The sequence below is a fragment of the Chiloscyllium plagiosum genome, unplaced genomic scaffold (genome assembly GCF_037043375.1).
Source record: "Chiloscyllium plagiosum isolate Xiang-an unplaced genomic scaffold, Cpla_swu_hap1 HiC_scaffold_23, whole genome shotgun sequence".
Lineage (NCBI taxonomy): Eukaryota > Metazoa > Chordata > Chondrichthyes > Orectolobiformes > Hemiscylliidae > Chiloscyllium > Chiloscyllium plagiosum.
The window spans coordinates 41,881,296-41,899,061 of NW_028270161.1; the positions used below are offsets into that span (position 1 = coordinate 41,881,296).

General features: G+C 38.2%; 1 protein-coding gene across 1 annotated transcript; it reads right to left on the bottom strand.

Annotated features, from left to right (window-relative positions):
* On the bottom strand, nucleotides 1-16,845 carry LOC148145878 (coiled-coil domain-containing protein 87-like). Its single transcript, XM_087999779.1, has 4 exons — nucleotides 16,679-16,845; nucleotides 10,238-10,352; nucleotides 8,281-8,423; nucleotides 1-1,242 (listed from the first exon to the last, which is right to left on the bottom strand). The coding sequence occupies exons 1-4, from the start codon at nucleotides 16,724-16,726 to the stop codon at nucleotides 1,078-1,080; spliced, it is 471 nt and encodes a 156-aa protein (XP_087855905.1). The 5' UTR covers nucleotides 16,727-16,845; the 3' UTR covers nucleotides 1-1,077.
* Between the last annotated feature and the right edge of the window lie 921 nt (nucleotides 16,846-17,766).

A 17,766-nucleotide genomic window follows, 5' to 3' on the forward strand; every position in this document is an offset into this window, starting at 1 on the left:
AAAAAAAATGTCAAATTTATTTGGATATTTTGAAATATTTACAACAGTTCATTTTAATTCATGTAACAGGGTAAATTCAAGTTTATCTGTGTCTGAAGTCACAAACTTTATACATTTATTTTTCACTGCATGCCTGTTGCTATTGTGTTGTACAGACTGAGGAATATTTTCTTCTCATTTATCACCAGGTGACTGCAAAAGGCATATATGTGAAAAAGCAGTACATTTTGAACTGCAATGGATGATACATAAAAGATGAGGCAGCACTGGCACCTTTGGAATACGACTATTCAGCTAAAGTGCCTGTCAAAAATGGTAGTGGGTTCAAATATTGCCAAAATCAAAATAAAATGCTCTCTTAAAAATTCCAGGTTCTGAACTTCAATCTGAGACATGGGAACAAGAAAGAAGCAGCTCTGTTGCAGTTTAATTGCAAGAACTCAGGATAACAAAATAATCCAAAGTTGATGGTGTAAGTTGAAGTAGCTACATTTCTGAAAATATATGCATAGTCTTAGCATTACAAAGCAAGCAGCATCCAGTTACACCATCATACAAAAACAGAGATTCTAAAAAGGAATATGTTTGATATGAAACAGCTTTGTGATTGTGGATAATTTGAAAAAAAATAAAGCTGACTCTGGAAAAAGGTCAAATCAATATAAACTAGGAGAACCATTTCTAAAAGTAAAACAACTTCAGAAAAAAATTAAATATCTATCGCATTATTATACAGAATGTGGAAAATAAATATTCCTTTTAATAGTACTACGAAGATCTGCCTCATAGTAGTTAGTAAACCTTACAAACACTTTTTCAAAAACAAAGGAAAAAAAAGTCAAATAGCAAGATGGCTGAAGAATAATTGGCATTACAAAATGCCCTTAAAAAAACTAATCAGAAATCCATAAAAAGGGTATAATATGGAATATAACAACATTTTGGCAAAATGCTTATTTTTGACATTAGAGTAATCCTTTTCCTGAAACTTCCTTTGTACATATTTGCAGGAGAGCAGAATTGAGGTGTGAGAAGTGCAGTTAGTTGGATGGATCTCTTCCAAAGCATACAAATCCTTCAGTAATCTGCTAAGGAACAAGAGCAGAACTCAATGGAAGGATATTTAGGTGGTACAGGTCTATTGGCTGAGATTCTGTGAAGTATAATTTTCCGTCTCTCTTGCTGTAGCCAGAAGAGCATCTCCACTTTGTCCCGTTGCATTTTCTCTATATATGGCCGGCCCTATAATCAGAAGTTTGAGGAAACATTATTAAGAGGTAGGTAGCAGAATGCACGTCGTGCACAGGAATTAGCACAACACTGCAAAACTGTAAGTAAACTAAAGTAAAAGAATGTCATTTTTTAAAAAATTCCTTAAAAATATTAGTTTAACCTAACTATTAATCAGACTGTCTTAGAATTAACCTTACTGAATACAACTGGACTGGTTACCCAAAGACCCTGAAAATGCTCAGGGTCCCAGATATGATGATGGAATTTGAATTCAGAAAAGATTGTAATTATAAGTTTAACAATGACCATTAAACCATTGTTGATTATCATTGTAGGTTACTAATATCCTTTAATGAAGGAAATGTGACCTCACCCAATCTAGCCTATATGAGACTCCAAAACCACAGTAATGTGGTTGATTCACAACTGTTTTCTAAAATGAACTACCAAGCCATTCAGTCTCAATTGCTAAACAGCCTCAAAAGGAATTATATTGGATCGATCACTTGGCAACATCCAAGAAACTGGAACCAATAATGGCAAACTCAGCCCTGCAAAGACCACCTTACTGACATCTGGGGGCTAGTGCTGGAATTGGGAGAGCTGTGTCTCGGACACTTCAGGCAACATGTGATATAGTCTAGGTGATCTGGGAATCCTCAAAATTGCCTCCAGATCCCATTAAATCTCATGGCATCAGGAGAAACATGGGCAAAGAAACTTCTGTTGATTACCATGTGCCACTTGATCCCTCAGTTGATGAATCAGCACTCCTCCAAGTTGAAATATTGAGGGTAGCAATGGCACAGAATTTATTCCGGGTGGAGGACTTCAATATCCACCAACAAGAGTGCAGCACCACTACTGATTGAGCTGATCGAGACCTGAAGGACGTAACTGCTTGGTTGGGTCCATGGCAGATGATGAGGGAACAATCTGCCTGCCGCAGATGCATCTATCCTGACAGCAATGGTAGATGTCACAATCACAAAGACTTTGTGGAGGCCCATCTTCACATTAAAGATATTCTCCATTGTCTCCACTGTCTTGTGTGTCACTACGAATGTGCTAAATGGGATAGATTTTGAACACATCGAGTAACTCAGACCTGAATCTGTGAGGCATTATAAGTCATCAGCAACAACAAAACTTATACAAACAGAAAAAAACCCAAAGGACTGCAGATGCTGGAAGTCAGAAATACAAACAAAAATTGCTAGAAAAGCTCAGCAGGTCTGGCAGCATCTGTGGAGAGAAAGCTGAGTTAACATTTCAGGTCTGGTGATGCTTCTTCAGAACTTCAGAACAACAATACAATCTGCAACCTCATAGCTTCATATATCCCCAATTTTACCATTATCATCAAGTCAAGAATTAACTCTGGTTAAATGAAAAGTGCAGGAGGGTATGCCAGAGCAGCACTAAATGAGCCAAACTGGTGAATCTATAACACAGGATGAGTTACATGTCAAAAAACATAAGCAGCAAGTGATACACAAAGATAAAAAATTCCACAACCGATAGATCAGATCTAAGTTATGTAATTTGGCTACATGCTATCATGAATGGTGTTGGACAATTAAACAACTCACTGCAGGAGGAAACTCTACAATTATCCCCATTCTCAGGTAATGGTGGAGCCTAGCAGATCAGTGCAAAAGATAAGGCTGAAACATTTGCAACAACCTTCAACCAGAAGTGTTAAGCAGATGATTTATCTCAGCCGCTTCAGAATGTTCCAGCAGCACAGGTGTTGTTGGGGGTTGAATAGCTCAATTGGTTGGACAGCTGGTTTGCTATACAGCGTAACACTAACAGCACAGGTTTGATTCCCACAGCAGTATAAGTTACCATGAAGGTCCTGATTTCTCAACTTTGCTGTTGCTTGAGATTTGGTGACCCTCAAATTAAACTCAGAACCAGTTACATCTCTCTCTCTCATTTAGAGAGAAGCTCTATGGCCCTCTGAAACTAAGGTCTTCACCTATTCTGATTCACTCAAAGAAATGGCTAAGGAATTGGATACTGTAAAGGCTATGGGCACTGGCAATATTCTGTCAATAATTTGGAAGATATATTCTGTGAACTTAGCCAAGCATACAGCAACAATGCTGGCATCTACCTAGCAACGTATTCAGGTTTGATCTGCCATAAAAAAAAGCAGATACCATCTGATCAAGTATTGGTCAGTTAGTCTACTCTCAATCATCAATAAAGTGTTGGAAGGGATCATCAAGTGTGCTGTGAAGCAACACCTGCTTAGCAAAAAGCTGCTTACTGATGGTAAGTTTGCATTCTGCCGGGACCAGTCAGCTGATTATCGCCGTACGGCCTTGGTTCAAACATGGACAGAAGAGCTGACAGCAGAGGTGAGTTGAGAGTGACTACCCTTGACATCAAAGCAGCAATATATCATGTTGTATCAAGAACCCTAGCTAAACTAGAATACTGTAAAAATAGGAAGCCGGGAGATGGCTGTGATTGTTGGAAGTCAGTCAGCTCAGTCTAAGAACATCGCTACAGGAATTCCCAGGGTAATATTCTAAGCCTAAACATTTTCAGCTGCCTGGTCCATGACCATTCCTCCATCCTTTCACTCTCACGGATTCAAAATCATGGAACTCACTCCCTACATCATTGGGCTGTATTCACACCAAATAGGCTCCAATAGTTTAAGAAAAAGCTCATCACCACCTTCTCAAATACAATTAGGGATGGGCAATAAGTGCTGTCACAGCCAGTGAAGTCCACACCCCTGAATGAATTACAAAGAAAAATTAGTTGAGTTTAAGTTCCACAAACTGAAAAAACAAAATTACTATGAAAAAAAACTCATACACAGTTTAACTAAGATACTTAGCTGAAATAAAGATATATACAATAATATTGCATTTCTTATGTAAGTATCAAAACTAAAGTTAATGATAATAGGTAGTTACCTCGCCACTGGATGGAGTCATACCTAGTACAAAGAAAGATGGTTGTGGTTGTTGGAGATCAGTCATCTCAGGTCTGGAAACTTTCAGCAGGAGTTTCTCGAAGTGGTTTCTTAGACCTAACCATTTTCAGCTATTCAAAAAAGACCTTCCCTCTATCATAAGGTCAGAAATTGGGATGTTCTCTAGATTATTCCACAATGGTCAGCATTATCCACAACTCCTCATATGCTGAAACAGTCCATTTCCAAACACCCGGACAATATCTAGGTTCAGGCTGCCAAGTGACAAGTAACATGAATGCCATATTGCTGCAGGTAATAACCATCTCCATCAAGAAAATCTATGCATAGCTCGTTGAAATTCAATGGCACTACCATCACTGAATCCATCACTATCAACATCTTGGTGTTACCAATGACTAGAAACTGAGCTGTACTAGCCATGTAAACCTGTGGTTACAAGATCAGGTCAGAAACCAGTAATGGAAATGAGTGATTCCTTACTCCCCAAAGCTCTTCCATCATCTACAAGGCACAAGTGAGAATTGTGATGGTAAAGTCCTCATCACATGAATGACTAAATCTTGAAAAACATTCAAGAAGCCATTCAGGACAACATTCAGGATAACGCAGCCTGTTTGATTGGCACTACATCCTCAAATGTTCACTCCTTCCACCATCAACACATTGTAGCAGTAGCATGTATCATAAAAGTACAAGATTTGAAGAAGCAGAATAGGCCATTCAGTCTATCAAGTCTGATCCACCATTCAATGAGATCATTGCAAATCTAATAATCCTCAACTCAATTTTCCTGCTTTTTCCCTGTTAACCCTTGATTCCCTTACTAACTAAAAATCTGCCTCAAACTAAATATCTCAGCACTGCATATACTTAAGACAGCCTCTACATTTCTCTGTGGTAAAGAGTTCCACAGATTCAATAGCCTCTGAGAGAAGCAGTTCCTCCACATCTCTGTCTGAAATTGGCGAACCTTCATTTGGAGATTACTCCCTCTGGTCCCAGATTTTCCCACAAGAGAAAACAACATCTCTGCATCTAAAATGTTAAGTCCCCTAAGAATCTGGTATTTTTCACTATGGTGGCCTCTAAATCTTCTAGTTTCCAATGAGTACAGGCCCAACCTACCTACCAACTTACTCAACTTCTCATTATAAGACAGTGCCTCCACACCCAGGATCAGCTAGTCAATTGTCTTTGGACTATCTCCAATGCAAGTATATCTTTTCTTCAAAAAGTGTCCACGACTGTTCACAGTATTCCAGCACTAGGTCTGACTAGTGTGTTGTGTAGCTATAGCAACTCCTGCCTATTTTTATACTCCATTCCCTTTGAAATAAAGGCCACCATTAATTTGCATTTCCTTTTACCTGCTGACCTTGTGTACTAGCTTTTAGTGATTTATGCATGAGGACTCCCAAATCTTTCAGCGATACAGCTTTCTGTCATCATTCTCCCTTTAAGAGAGTTTGAGCTATAGGGAGAAGCTGATTACAATGGAGCTGTTTTCCCTGGAGCATTGGAGACTGAGGGGTAACCTTATAGATGTTTATAAAATCATAAGAGGCATGGATAGGGTAAGTAGACAAGGTCTTTTCCCTTGTTTGGGGGAGTCCAGAACTAAAGGACATAGGTTTAGGGTGAGAGGGAAAAGATTTAAAAGGGACCTAAGGGGCACTTTTTTTCACACAGAGGGTGGTGTGTGTATGGAATGAATTGCCAGAGGAAATGATGGAGGCTGGTACAATTACAACATTTAAAAGGCATCTGCTTGAGTATATAAATAAGAAGGGTTTCGAGGGATATGGGCCAAGTGCTCGGAAATGGGACTACATTAGTTTAGGACTTGGACCAAAGGGTCTGTTTCCATGCTGTTTTTCTCAATGACTCTATATCTCTAATAATTTGCTTCTTTATTCTTCCTGACAAAGTGCATAATCTAATTTTTCCACATTACATTCAAATTGTCAGATTTTTGCCAACTCACTTAAACTGTCTACCATATGTACTCAAGTAATAATCAAAATTTTTTGACTACTTTTTAAGGTTAAATTTATGGGGTTGACTATTTATTACATGGATTCTGGATCAGTGGTGCTGGAAGAGCACAGCAATTCAGGCAGCATCCGAGGACAGGCAAAATCGACGTTTCGGGCAAAAGCCCTTCATCAGGAATAAAAACTTTTTATTCCTGATGAAGGGCTTTTGCCCGAAACGTCGATTTTGCCTGTCCTCGGATGCTGCCTGAATTGCTGTGCTCTTCCAGCACCACTGATCCAGAATCTGGTTTCCAGCATCTGCAGTCATTGTTTTTACCTATTTATTACATGGATACTGCTTTTGAGGGGTTGAAATTCATGTGTGTCAAATTTCATACCGTATCATTAGAAGAAGCCCAATTACCTCGAAACAAATACAGAAAAAAGAAGAACTATAGTTATTCTGAAAACCCAGAGCAGAACAGCTATTGGACTGGAAGACTGGGAGCAGAGTGGAACAACCAGCTGACTGGAATACTGAAGCAGAACGTGATGGCCGGCGCACTGATTCATAAACGTTGATCTGTTATCTGTGAAGAACTAGGGTCAACTTTTACACAAAATATATGGAAAAGTCCAGATTATTTGGCCAAAAATAGGGGGTTGACTTTTACATGAGATCGACTATTACTCGAGTATATACGGTATACCCTTTTGTATACCGTGTCATCGTTGTTTATGCCTTCCCATCCAGCTTTGTGTCATTCACAAACTTGGCCATGGTACATTCACTTCCCTCATCCATGCCATTAATACATATTTTAGACAACTGTGGACCACGCACTGATCAATGACACTTAACTAGTTACAGGTTGCCAGCCTGAAAATGTCCCCCTTATCCCAACTCTCTTTCTTCTGTTAATTAGCCAATCCTCCATCCATGCTAATAATCTATCTCCAACACCATGGTTTCTTATCTTATTAGATGACCTAACATGTGCAGCCTTATTAGATGTCTTCTAGAAATCCAGATATATTAAATGCACTTCTTCCCCTTCATCTATCCAACTTAAATAATTCTAATAAATCTGTGAGGTATGATTTCCCCTTCATGAAACCACACCGACTCCGCTTGATGATGTTAAGTATTTTTAAAATCTCTGTCATTACATCTTTTATAATAGACTCCAAGAATACATCTTAAGATAAATGGCCCTCTTGTATTTGTCTCCTTCCCTTTTGGAATAAAGGGATTACATTAGAAGTTTCCAATTCTCCAGGACTTTTCCAGAATCAATGGATTCTTGAAAGATTACCACCAGTTTATCCACTACCTCTGTAGCTATTTCCTTTAATATCTTAGGATATATCCTATCAGGTGTAGGGGTCTTAGATGTCTTTAGACCCATTAGTTTCCCCAAGTACATTTTTCTGCAGTCATTGTATTTATTTCCTCTCCCCTTTATGCCTCTTGATGATTTAGTGTTTTTGTAATACTATTAGTGTTTTCTACAATAAAGACTAACAGAAAGTATTTATTCAACTCCTCTGCCACTTCATGGTTTCCCTTTATTATTTTTCCAACCTCATTCTCTAAGGGGGTTATATTCACTTTGGCCTCTGTCTTCCATTTTATATGTTTAAAAAATCCCTTGCTATCCATTGTGATATTACTTGCAAATTTACTGTCAAATTTTATATTGTCCCTCTTTGTTTTATTTTTGGTCATCTTTTGTTGCTTTTCAAAACTGCTCCAATCCTCTGACTTACCAATAACATTTGCCACATTGCAAATTTTTTTCTTTCAATTTGATACAATCTTTATCATACTCTGCTATGTTATGGTCACTGTTTTCTAGGGATATTTCACTCTGACATCATTTATTAAACCTGGTTCATTACACACGATCAGATTCAAAATAAGTGAGTCAAAATCTCGGAACTCCCTCTCTAATAACATTGTAGATGATGCTGTACCCACACAAAACAGACTGCAATGTTTCAACAAGGATAGCGCTGGCCTAGCACACAATGATCACATCCCATCAATGACAAAATCACATTATAGACAGCAAAGATTTTATTGCTATCATAAATTGGTGTTTCTACCTTGAAGGTAACTACATCCTCAAAATTGTTTTTGATTTTCTTCAAAATTGTTGACAATTGATTTTCAATTTGTGCTATATCAGAGTAAAGCTTATCCCTCTCTTTGGACTCCCTTAATCTTGCGATTGAAGTACCCCAGTAACCTGTAACATAGAAAAATAGAAGAGACACAGCATTACCACCAAATTTATTATTGAAGGGTCGAACGTATTCAACACACTGGGATATTTTTATATTATCTGGTTTAGACATATTGTGATATACCTCTGCAGCAGGTCAGAATTGAACCCAGACCGCTTGGCTCAGAAATAGGGACACTACCACAAAAACCATGATGGCCATTTTTATATAAATAAAAAAGTATATACGTAAAGTTAATTAATCAATACCCGATACCAGTTTCTCTTTATTGTTTCAGCTATTAGGTAGTTAATGTCCATTCACAGAACCTATTAGATTCTAATACTAGCAATGTATGTACTCCACATTATACCTGGATTTGATTACACCTGGATATCCACATTGCAGAATAATGTGGATATCCAGGTATAATTACTAATTCTCAGCTCCTCTCGGAGAATATGGTGTTGAGGTCCTCCAAGAGTGCAATCCCGAAGGAATCAGTGAATTTATGAGAACTTCCAGTTTTATTGTTGAGTGTAATGTAACTAGGATTTTACCAGTGTGTCAAGCTTGTAATCAGAGCAAGACAACCTAACTAGCCCAGAAAGACTAAATATATATTTATGCAATGTCAAATTTCTTCATTACGATAAAGAAAATTCCACATTAGTTAAAACAAATTTTGTAATGTTCATTTATGATGATTTACTTGTCTTACCATTCTCGTATATTTAGCTATCTGAAAACTCCTGAGAAACTTAAAAGTAACTTTTATGGATTAATTACCAAGTAGAATGCTGGTGAGTGTGATCCTTGATTTGAAGACATTATGCTTATAGAGTGGTAAAGACCAAAGCATTGTTAGAAGGAACTTGGTTACTAGATTTGTTGATACATGATTCATAAGATTTAATGAAGGAGATTGTGTTTAAAAGGACAATGAAAATTTCACCCTGGTGGGATGTGGAGAAGAGCTCTTGTTGAAGTGGAAGGAAGTTGGACTCTAAACACAAGACTATATTCTGCTGACATTGTAGTGTTTTTTAATGTATAATATGGAGCTTTCAATTTTGTTGAGTAGTTCATGGGGAATATGTTCTCTATAATTTAGTGTATTAGCTGTCTACTATGTAATATTTGGTCCAGGTTGATTTTAATTTGTTTTTAACATTAAAAGTCTTAAAATGTGATATTTTGTTATGTTGGTCATTAGGAAGTTGAATATTCTTTTAAGAGTTGTCATTTTCTGGAAGGATTTTAAAAATAACAATACATTCTTTGCTACAATAGTAAAAATTTATAAGTTTAGACACTTCATGACAACAATCCCAATGTTAAGTGGAAGCAAAATATACAACACTTCTTTCAGTTGAGCAATCAAAACCATCAATGACAACCTATTTACATCACTAAGAAAAAATGCCAACCTTAATCTCAACCAATTTAAGTTATTCACGTACACTCTCTTTAATACTTACTCTGAAATTATTTATAAAGATAGAAAGACAGAAGATTGAATTATAACTGAATTCCTTGGCAAAACCCCACAATGCACACGGATCTGCTCAGTAAAATCTAACACGGTCAAAAAAAACCAAATAATTCTTGGCAAACCACACTTACCTAGTACCACTCAAAACTGGAAAACACTTAGAAGTTTCAAAAGACTGATTCCCAATATAACTCAATCCAGGAATGTCACAAACATAATATAGTTCAACAAAACTGTTCAAATACAATTGGAAACCTGTTTGTCACCAGATAGAACAAATCCTGTTTCCGCAGGGTAATGACTTTATGAGACTTTTCATCATTTGTCCTCACCAAAGCCTACCTTTCACAAAAAATCGATTAGGGTTTGATGCAAATCTCTCAAATTGTTCAAGTTTACTCAAAATGCACTCTCGCTCTTTAATCAGCTTTACAGCTGCTTCCCAGGCCTCCAGAGCCTAAAACAAAGAAAGAAAGGTATGCAGTTCTTACTATTATACCAAATATACTGAATTTATGTATGACCAGTACTATGAATGAGGGAAATAAGTGTGATAATAGTTAGCTTCATTCTTTTTCAGTGTAAAATGTATTTTCGATCACCACCATCCTTGTCGCTACCTTAAAACATGGCCAACTCTCGCCGTTTCCTACCTTGAATTTTATTCTCTATTCTCACTGAGGGCACTTAAAAAGCGCTCCTTTGTGGCCTTTCAAGGTTTAATGAGAATGTATTGGGTTATTTCAAGGTTAAATGTGCTTGCTCAGCACAGTAGCACTGTTTTACAGAATCTAGGTAAGGTTATGCAACTTTGCAAAAATAAAGTTTTTAATTAGTGAATTTGGTAGCAGGACTGTATGATATTAACTTATATTATATCCATAGTCACTATGGCAATTTCCATAGTGATAGGATACATGCTAAAAGCATTGAGGGCATACTAATTATTTTTGGCACTTAGCACCTTTTGTAACAGACATTTATGTTCCAGTGTCGAATGTGCAAATGCACTAATAAAAATAAATTTGTCTGTGCTCAAAATAAAATCACAATTTAAAATTATGGATCTGACAGTTCATCGCTATAAATGAAGTTATCATTGATCATTTTCCACAGCTCTTTTAACTGAAAGACAATGATGATGAGATTTAGAAGTACACTAATACTAAACAAAGTCTTCATGACATTGCATACCACGTTCAAGTACCATCTTTGGGACAAGTGTGGTCCGAATGAGAGGAAGAACTGCAACACTGGGTTCAGAAGAGTCTGAGAGAATATGAATATCAGAGCATTAGAGCACAGCGCTGAAGCAAAATGTAGGAATTTGCTTCGAGACAGGTGTTATAGCCTCAAAAGGAACAATGGTGTAAAGGGAGATTATAGTACACAGATGGCCTGAAGATCATGCAGCAGGGATTCTATATTGTAAGTAGCACCTTGGTGTTTTTATCGGGAGGGTTTGTGGCTACTGGACCAGATGTGTTGAGTGTGTCCTGCCCAGAGGCAGGTTCCTCAGCTTGAACTTCTACAAGGCTGACGGTGGCATGCAGGATGGAAGTGGAAAGTGCAGCAACATCTGGACCATTTTAAGAGGTACTTAAATGTGACTTCTCTTCTGGCTGAGAACTTCTCTCAGTAGGAGACTTCTCTCCTACTGGAACAACCGTGTCTTTTTATGAGCAAGGAGCATCTGGAGTGAGGTTAAGATGCCTCGTTATGCTGATGCGTTACTGTTGGTGCCGTAATAGAATGTAGTCTGTACACATAACCAGCAGTCACCAAGTGTGCTTGACTTGCCTCTCCACAGCCACCAACTTGTCCATGGAGGAAGCACAGCACACACAGTGTTGGAGACTCCTCCAATATTTACCCACTGCCTCTGTCAAACCTGCCTACTCCAGTGTCTTCTCGTGCATTTTAATGAAGTTGTTAATTGCCAAGATCAGGGGACCTCATCTGCCTGAGGCTGAACAGGTGCCTGCTGTCTGGCAGTTCTCAGAGAATGCTCCTGACTGTAAGCAAGCTAAAAGGGAGCATGTAACTGGAGGAGTAGCCAGGGCAGGAGGTAGAAAACCTGTGGTTGGAGGAGCAAGTTTGGAGATTACCAAGGTCAGAGCAAATCAAGTGGAGCTGTCACTCTGTCTGCTTGAGCGAGGTGACTGCCTAATAGGCTGTGCCCTGAGTTTCAGCTGGAAAGTTGGAGCAGAGGGTGTGAAGTGTGGCAGGATGGAGCAATCCAACTGGTGGGGAAGGTCCAGTACCAAGTCTAAGGGAAACATTCCCACCCTGACCCAGCTCCAGTTCCAGTTCCTCAGCTCCATCTTGGCCAGCTTCTCCATCTGCCCCAAAGTGGACTCGGACTTCAGAGAGACCACTGATTCCTTCGCTATATGGTGGAGGAGACAGGCCAGGGGCTGGGATCTTGCGGCTACTCATGGGGTTTTCGACCCCAAGTAATGATCACATTAGCTTGAAGCTGAGACATCACATATGAGGTGGTGGTCGTTTGGAGCTGTGGTAGAGTTGGAAAGAATGGGCACAGTGCAGGCTAGCCTGGTTTTGAAGAAGGTTTCTGCAAACTACAGAATTAAAGGAACAATGTTGTGAGAATTAACCACTTTCCAGTTCATTACAACATGTCTTGGACAACTGTATTTCATCTCTGCCAATTGATGCTGGAGGTTGAGAAATTTAAAGTTTAGGATATAAGTTTTTTTAGGATATAATTTTTTTTTGGAAACAAAATATTGATCAGCTACAATATTGTGAGGCAAAGTTTAGTTCTAAAAGTCCAAGATAATTAACAGTAATGCAACAGAACAAATATTTTGTGCGAATAAAATTGAACATCGTTACATAACAATGCAGCTTAATATCTCATCAGTAAAGTACTTTACATTACATTATGAAGAAGAATGCCCATTTGGGAAATTTGAATAATACACAAAATAGCTCCCATTTTCAAAACATTGGGGAAGTGAACTAGTGTGGAATAATCAAATTCTAAACAGCTGAAATTCCATACAACATTTTGTGTTCTTTATATTATAGTATAAGTCATTACTAGGGTCTACAATTTAAAGGACACAATGACTGAACACCCTGAATTTTTCAATTGAGAAGAAAAAAATTGTAACTGATGGATTAAACCTGACAAACCTCAATGCTTTTTGAAGAAGCAAATAAAGAGGTGAATAGGGGAATATCTATGAATGTAAGTACATCGACTTTCAGAAGGCATCTGATGAGGTTTCTCATAAGATACGGTTTGCTAAGTTGAAGCTTGTGGGATTGAAGGCAAATTAGCAAGTTGTCGGTGGTAAGAGACAAAGTAGTAATGAGCAAGTGTTGTAAATGGATGGATGTGTCCAACAGGGTCCACATGGTTTTCTACTGGGGCTTCAATATGTGCAATGAAAAATTAGCCTTTAAGAAAATCTCAAAATTATCTCGAGAAAAAGAAAAGTATTTTTTGGTAGCCAGAATGCATCAGGTTGGTTTTCCACTTCACGTGATCTGAATCTTCTCTAACCTTATGTTTATAAGCATGGCTGAGCTGCTGAGGGATAAGCTGACTAAACATGGTTTTTAATCAGCTCCCTGAAAAAAACTCAGAAGCAGAAACACCGCAAGATTTTACAGTGTGTCTTTCAGGATCACAAGTGAGGATGGATTTAGTGAAGAAATCATGTCATAAATGTGATTAATTTGCAAAAGTTGGCAATATCTGATGGATAAACTCAGAATGAAAGAGATCAGTGACGGTGGATATGGGGCAGGGCAGCTAATGGAAAAATCAGGTCAGATCACAGTGGAACTGTTGATCACAAAGATAGAATTACTTAGTGATGGCAGTGAGGCAGCCCAGCACATTAAGGAATATAAAGTGCTAAAATGGATGTGTGGATACAGGAGAAGTACTGGATGACGCAGTCCCATTAGGGTGTAGACACATAATCAAAGTCTGGCAGGACAGAGGAGGTCTTGGATGTCCAATAGCAATCCTCAGGAAACTGGTACGGTTGCAAAACATTAGGAATGATAATTTTCAAAGTAGTATTTAGTTCTAACTCTTAACTGGCATACTGCAAAACATTAGGAATGATAATTTTCAAAGTAGTATTTAGTTCTAACTCTTAACTGGAGGCCAAGAAATTTAAACTCCTCCACAGCAACACTTGGTGGCTAAATCTTGCAACTGCGTGTGGAAGAGTTTATTAAAACCCACCATCACAACCAAAAGGCAGTTACTGCATTTCACACGTATATGTGGCAGGTAAGTTGTGACACATTGAATGGTGAATATACTATTTAGAGTGTCACCTACAGGTATTATAGATAGATAAATTTCTTCTATGATGTGATTCTACATTGTATTGAAAAGATTAATGTCATCCAATGCATGTACACAATTTAAATATAAAATAGATAAGATCATTAGCACTCTACAGTTATTTCATTAGCAAAACCTACATTTTGAGGTGAACAAATGGCAATTCAGATAGCATTAATAACTGGTATATTTGGAGCAACAGTACATAGATCCATTTCTTTAAATATGCTGTCGTTGACCTCTCCTCAAAAAATCCCTCAACTCCACAGTCCTTCCAAACTACAGGCCCATCTGAAACATCCCAGGATTCTGCAAAATCACTGAATGTGCTGTCACCGCCCAAATCTATGCCCGTACTTCCTGAAATTCTCCATCTGAATTCACTTCATCAGATTTCCAGCTGTGCTGCAGTACCAAAATGGCTCTTACTAAGATCATAAGAAATTTCAAATACAACAGTGACAAGGATAAACTTTCCCTGCTCATCCTTCTGACCTGTCTGCAGTCTTTGACACATTGACTACACCATCTGCCTCCTTTGTCACTGCCATCCAGCTGAATGGGACTGCTCTCAAGTTCCAATCTTATCTATCTAAGTGTATTCAGAGTTTCCATTGCAATGATTTATCATTCTGCTCCTACACAATCACTTCTGTAGTCAACTCCTTGATACCCTGCTATTTCTCCCAAGAAAACACAGCATTAGTTTCATACACATGTTGATGAAACCGAGCTTAATCTCAAGCAATGATCAATATTGACAATATTCTAATTTTAAAATTCTCATCTTCATTTCCAAGTCCCTCCTTGGCCTTGTCCTTCCCTATCTCTGTAATCCCCTCCAATCCCACAACACTCCAAGATATCTGTGCCTCTTGAGCATCCCTGATTTTATTTTTGTTCTATTATTGTTGGCTGCACATTTAGTCAATGAGTCCCCACGCTCTGGAATTCTGGAATTCCCTTCCTATATTTCTCCACCTCATTATTTTAGATTAGATTACTTACAGTGTGGAAACAGGCCCTTCGGCCCAACAAGTCCACACCGCCCCGCCGAGGTGCAACCCACCCATACCCCTACCCCTACATTTACCACTTACCTAACACTACGGGCAATTTAGCGTGGCCAATTCACCTGACCTGCACATCTTTTGGACTGTGGGAGGAAACCGGAGCACCCGGAGGAAACCCACGCAGACACGGGGAGAACGTGCAAACTCCACACAGTCAGTCGCCTGAGGCGGGAATTGAACCCGGGTCTCCGGCGCTGTGAGGCAGCAGTGCTAACCACTGTGCCACCGTGCCACCGTGCTTTATTCTTTTCAGATTTCCTTAAAACCTATCCTTATAACCAAGGTCTTAGTCATCTGGCCTGTAGTTTGGTGCCATAATTTGTTTTACAATACTACTCTGAAGTACCTTGAAATGTTTTATCAGATATTAGATAACGCATAGCTGTCATAATATCAAAAAAGTAAAGGCCCTGCACAAAGTCTTGGTGGCCCAAACAGTTTTGGATGCAGTGAGATTGACTGCAATTTGATTAAGTATTGTATAGGATCCAGTTTTTAATAAATGCTTAGAAATGTGCAAAGATTTGTTATCAAATCCTAGGAGTCACAGTTGCAATCACATGACTTCAACCCATGCGGCACCAAAACTTAGGGGTAAAAATTTGCAACAACATATTATTTGCATTGTTCTGTCAGGATTTTAGGAGCATGGCGTAATCCCGTGTTGATGTCACAGAGTTGCTCCGCACTGGATATTAATAATACAATGAGTGGAGTTAGAGAGGAGTGAGAGAAAAACACACGGAGAGCTAGGCAGAAGCCTAAAGTCCAGCCATGGGAATGGCAGAAACATGTAGAGAGAAGCATGTGAAACAGACTGACAAGCACAGGTTATCGAATTTATGCAATAATCTTTCAATAACGTAACAGTAAGATTAGAACCTGGCATATGTCTGAATACCATTTAGCGTAGCGATTAGTTTTTGTATTTAATAACTAATGGCATAAAGAAGCACAAGTCTGAAGATAGTTCTTGACCTTGCTTTTTCCTTGATCACATTAAGCCACGTAACACGATGTACAAATCTAGGAAATTTGTGTGTCAGACTTTTTCAGAGGAGCCATGATGTGGAGGTGCCAGTGTTGGACTGAAGTGGACAAAGTTATAAATCACACAACACCAGGTTATAGTTGGACTATAACCTATTTGACTATTACCTGGTGTTGTGTGATTTATAACTTTTTCAGGGGATACAGAGATTTGTAAATGAGCATTAGAAGGTTCAGCAGATATACCTTAGAAATGCTTAGTGATGTTACACCATAAAACTATTAAAAGCTAGATACGCACAAATTTCTTTCAAAAAGAATACATGTATGCAATATTTATTGTAAAAGATGCTGAACCAACTTAAGCCTATTCTATCCACATACCTTTGAAACACGAATTTTGTGTTTAAATGAACTGTATTTAATAGCCATATCAAGACGTTCCGAATCAGGGATGTACAGATTGGTCCAAATATGTTGCAGTCTATTCTGGATCTCCTCTAGATCTTCTAGGTAAGGTTTCTTCCCAAGCCGCTTCTGAACTTCTACATACTCCTATTATGAGAAAGGGGTGAGATGGGGTTGGAGGAATAATAAAAAAAATGCAGATAGAGTTTGTCCTTTTTTTTTTACACACACTTGAGGCATTTTTATTAAAGAAACCACAGCACCCTTCATTCAAAAGCTTGGGTTTATCGATTTTATCCCGTTCTGAGCCATTCGGTACTGTAGTTTAATTGATAGTATTTCCTGCTTGCATTTAGGAGGTATACAGCATTCAATGTTGTAGGGAATGGGACAGGATAAGATTTTCTGATATTCCTTCCAGTGAGACACCACTGGTTTCAAATTCACAAATCAACAGCTCAACATGAAGTTACTGTGTATCCAGTTGAAGAAAAAACAATCAGAAATAGTTAAAAAGTCAAAAGGATTTCAGAAAGGAAAATCATATCTAACAAACCTGATGAGTGTTCTTTTAACAGATATAGGTGGTAGAAAAAATGCAATCAATATGATGTGCATGATTTTTCACACAGGAAGCTATGAAGATTAAATGCATAATTAGGAAACAATGGAAAACTGGATGAAAACCTGGATTGAAGGAGGAAAAAGGGGTACTATGGAGTTATTGGAGTTATTGGAAGCAGTGTGAAGCATTCTAAAGGGTTTGGTTTTCAACTTTATTGTTCATTGTTACATGATGATTTATAAGTTCAATCAGAAACAATGGATTTCATATTTGCAGACAATATTCAGTTTTTAAGAGGTTAATTATTCTGAAAAGTAAAGGGAGGCAAAAAACAATACAGGTGTATTGATATGATGCCAATATTAAACATTGGAAGGTTGAATGAAATTGTTCCAGAGAACTTGTCTCTATTCATCTAAAGCCGTAGCTTGCTAACAATCATCTATGTAGGTTTACAGACAATGATCACTGCACTTAAAACCTGAACTAGCCATTGGGA

Coding starts and splice junctions, on each gene's coding strand:
- LOC148145878 (XM_087999779.1), bottom strand. CDS start 16,726: ATGGCTATTAAATACAGTTCATTTAAACACAAAATTCGTGTTTCAAAG. Junction 10,353..16,678: donor ACAAAATTCGTGTTTCAAAG/GTATGTGGATAG, acceptor TCTTTGTTTTAG/GCTCTGGAGGCCTGGGAAGC. Junction 8,424..10,237: donor TAATCGATTTTTTGTGAAAG/GTAGGCTTTGGT, acceptor TCTATGTTACAG/GTTACTGGGGTACTTCAATC.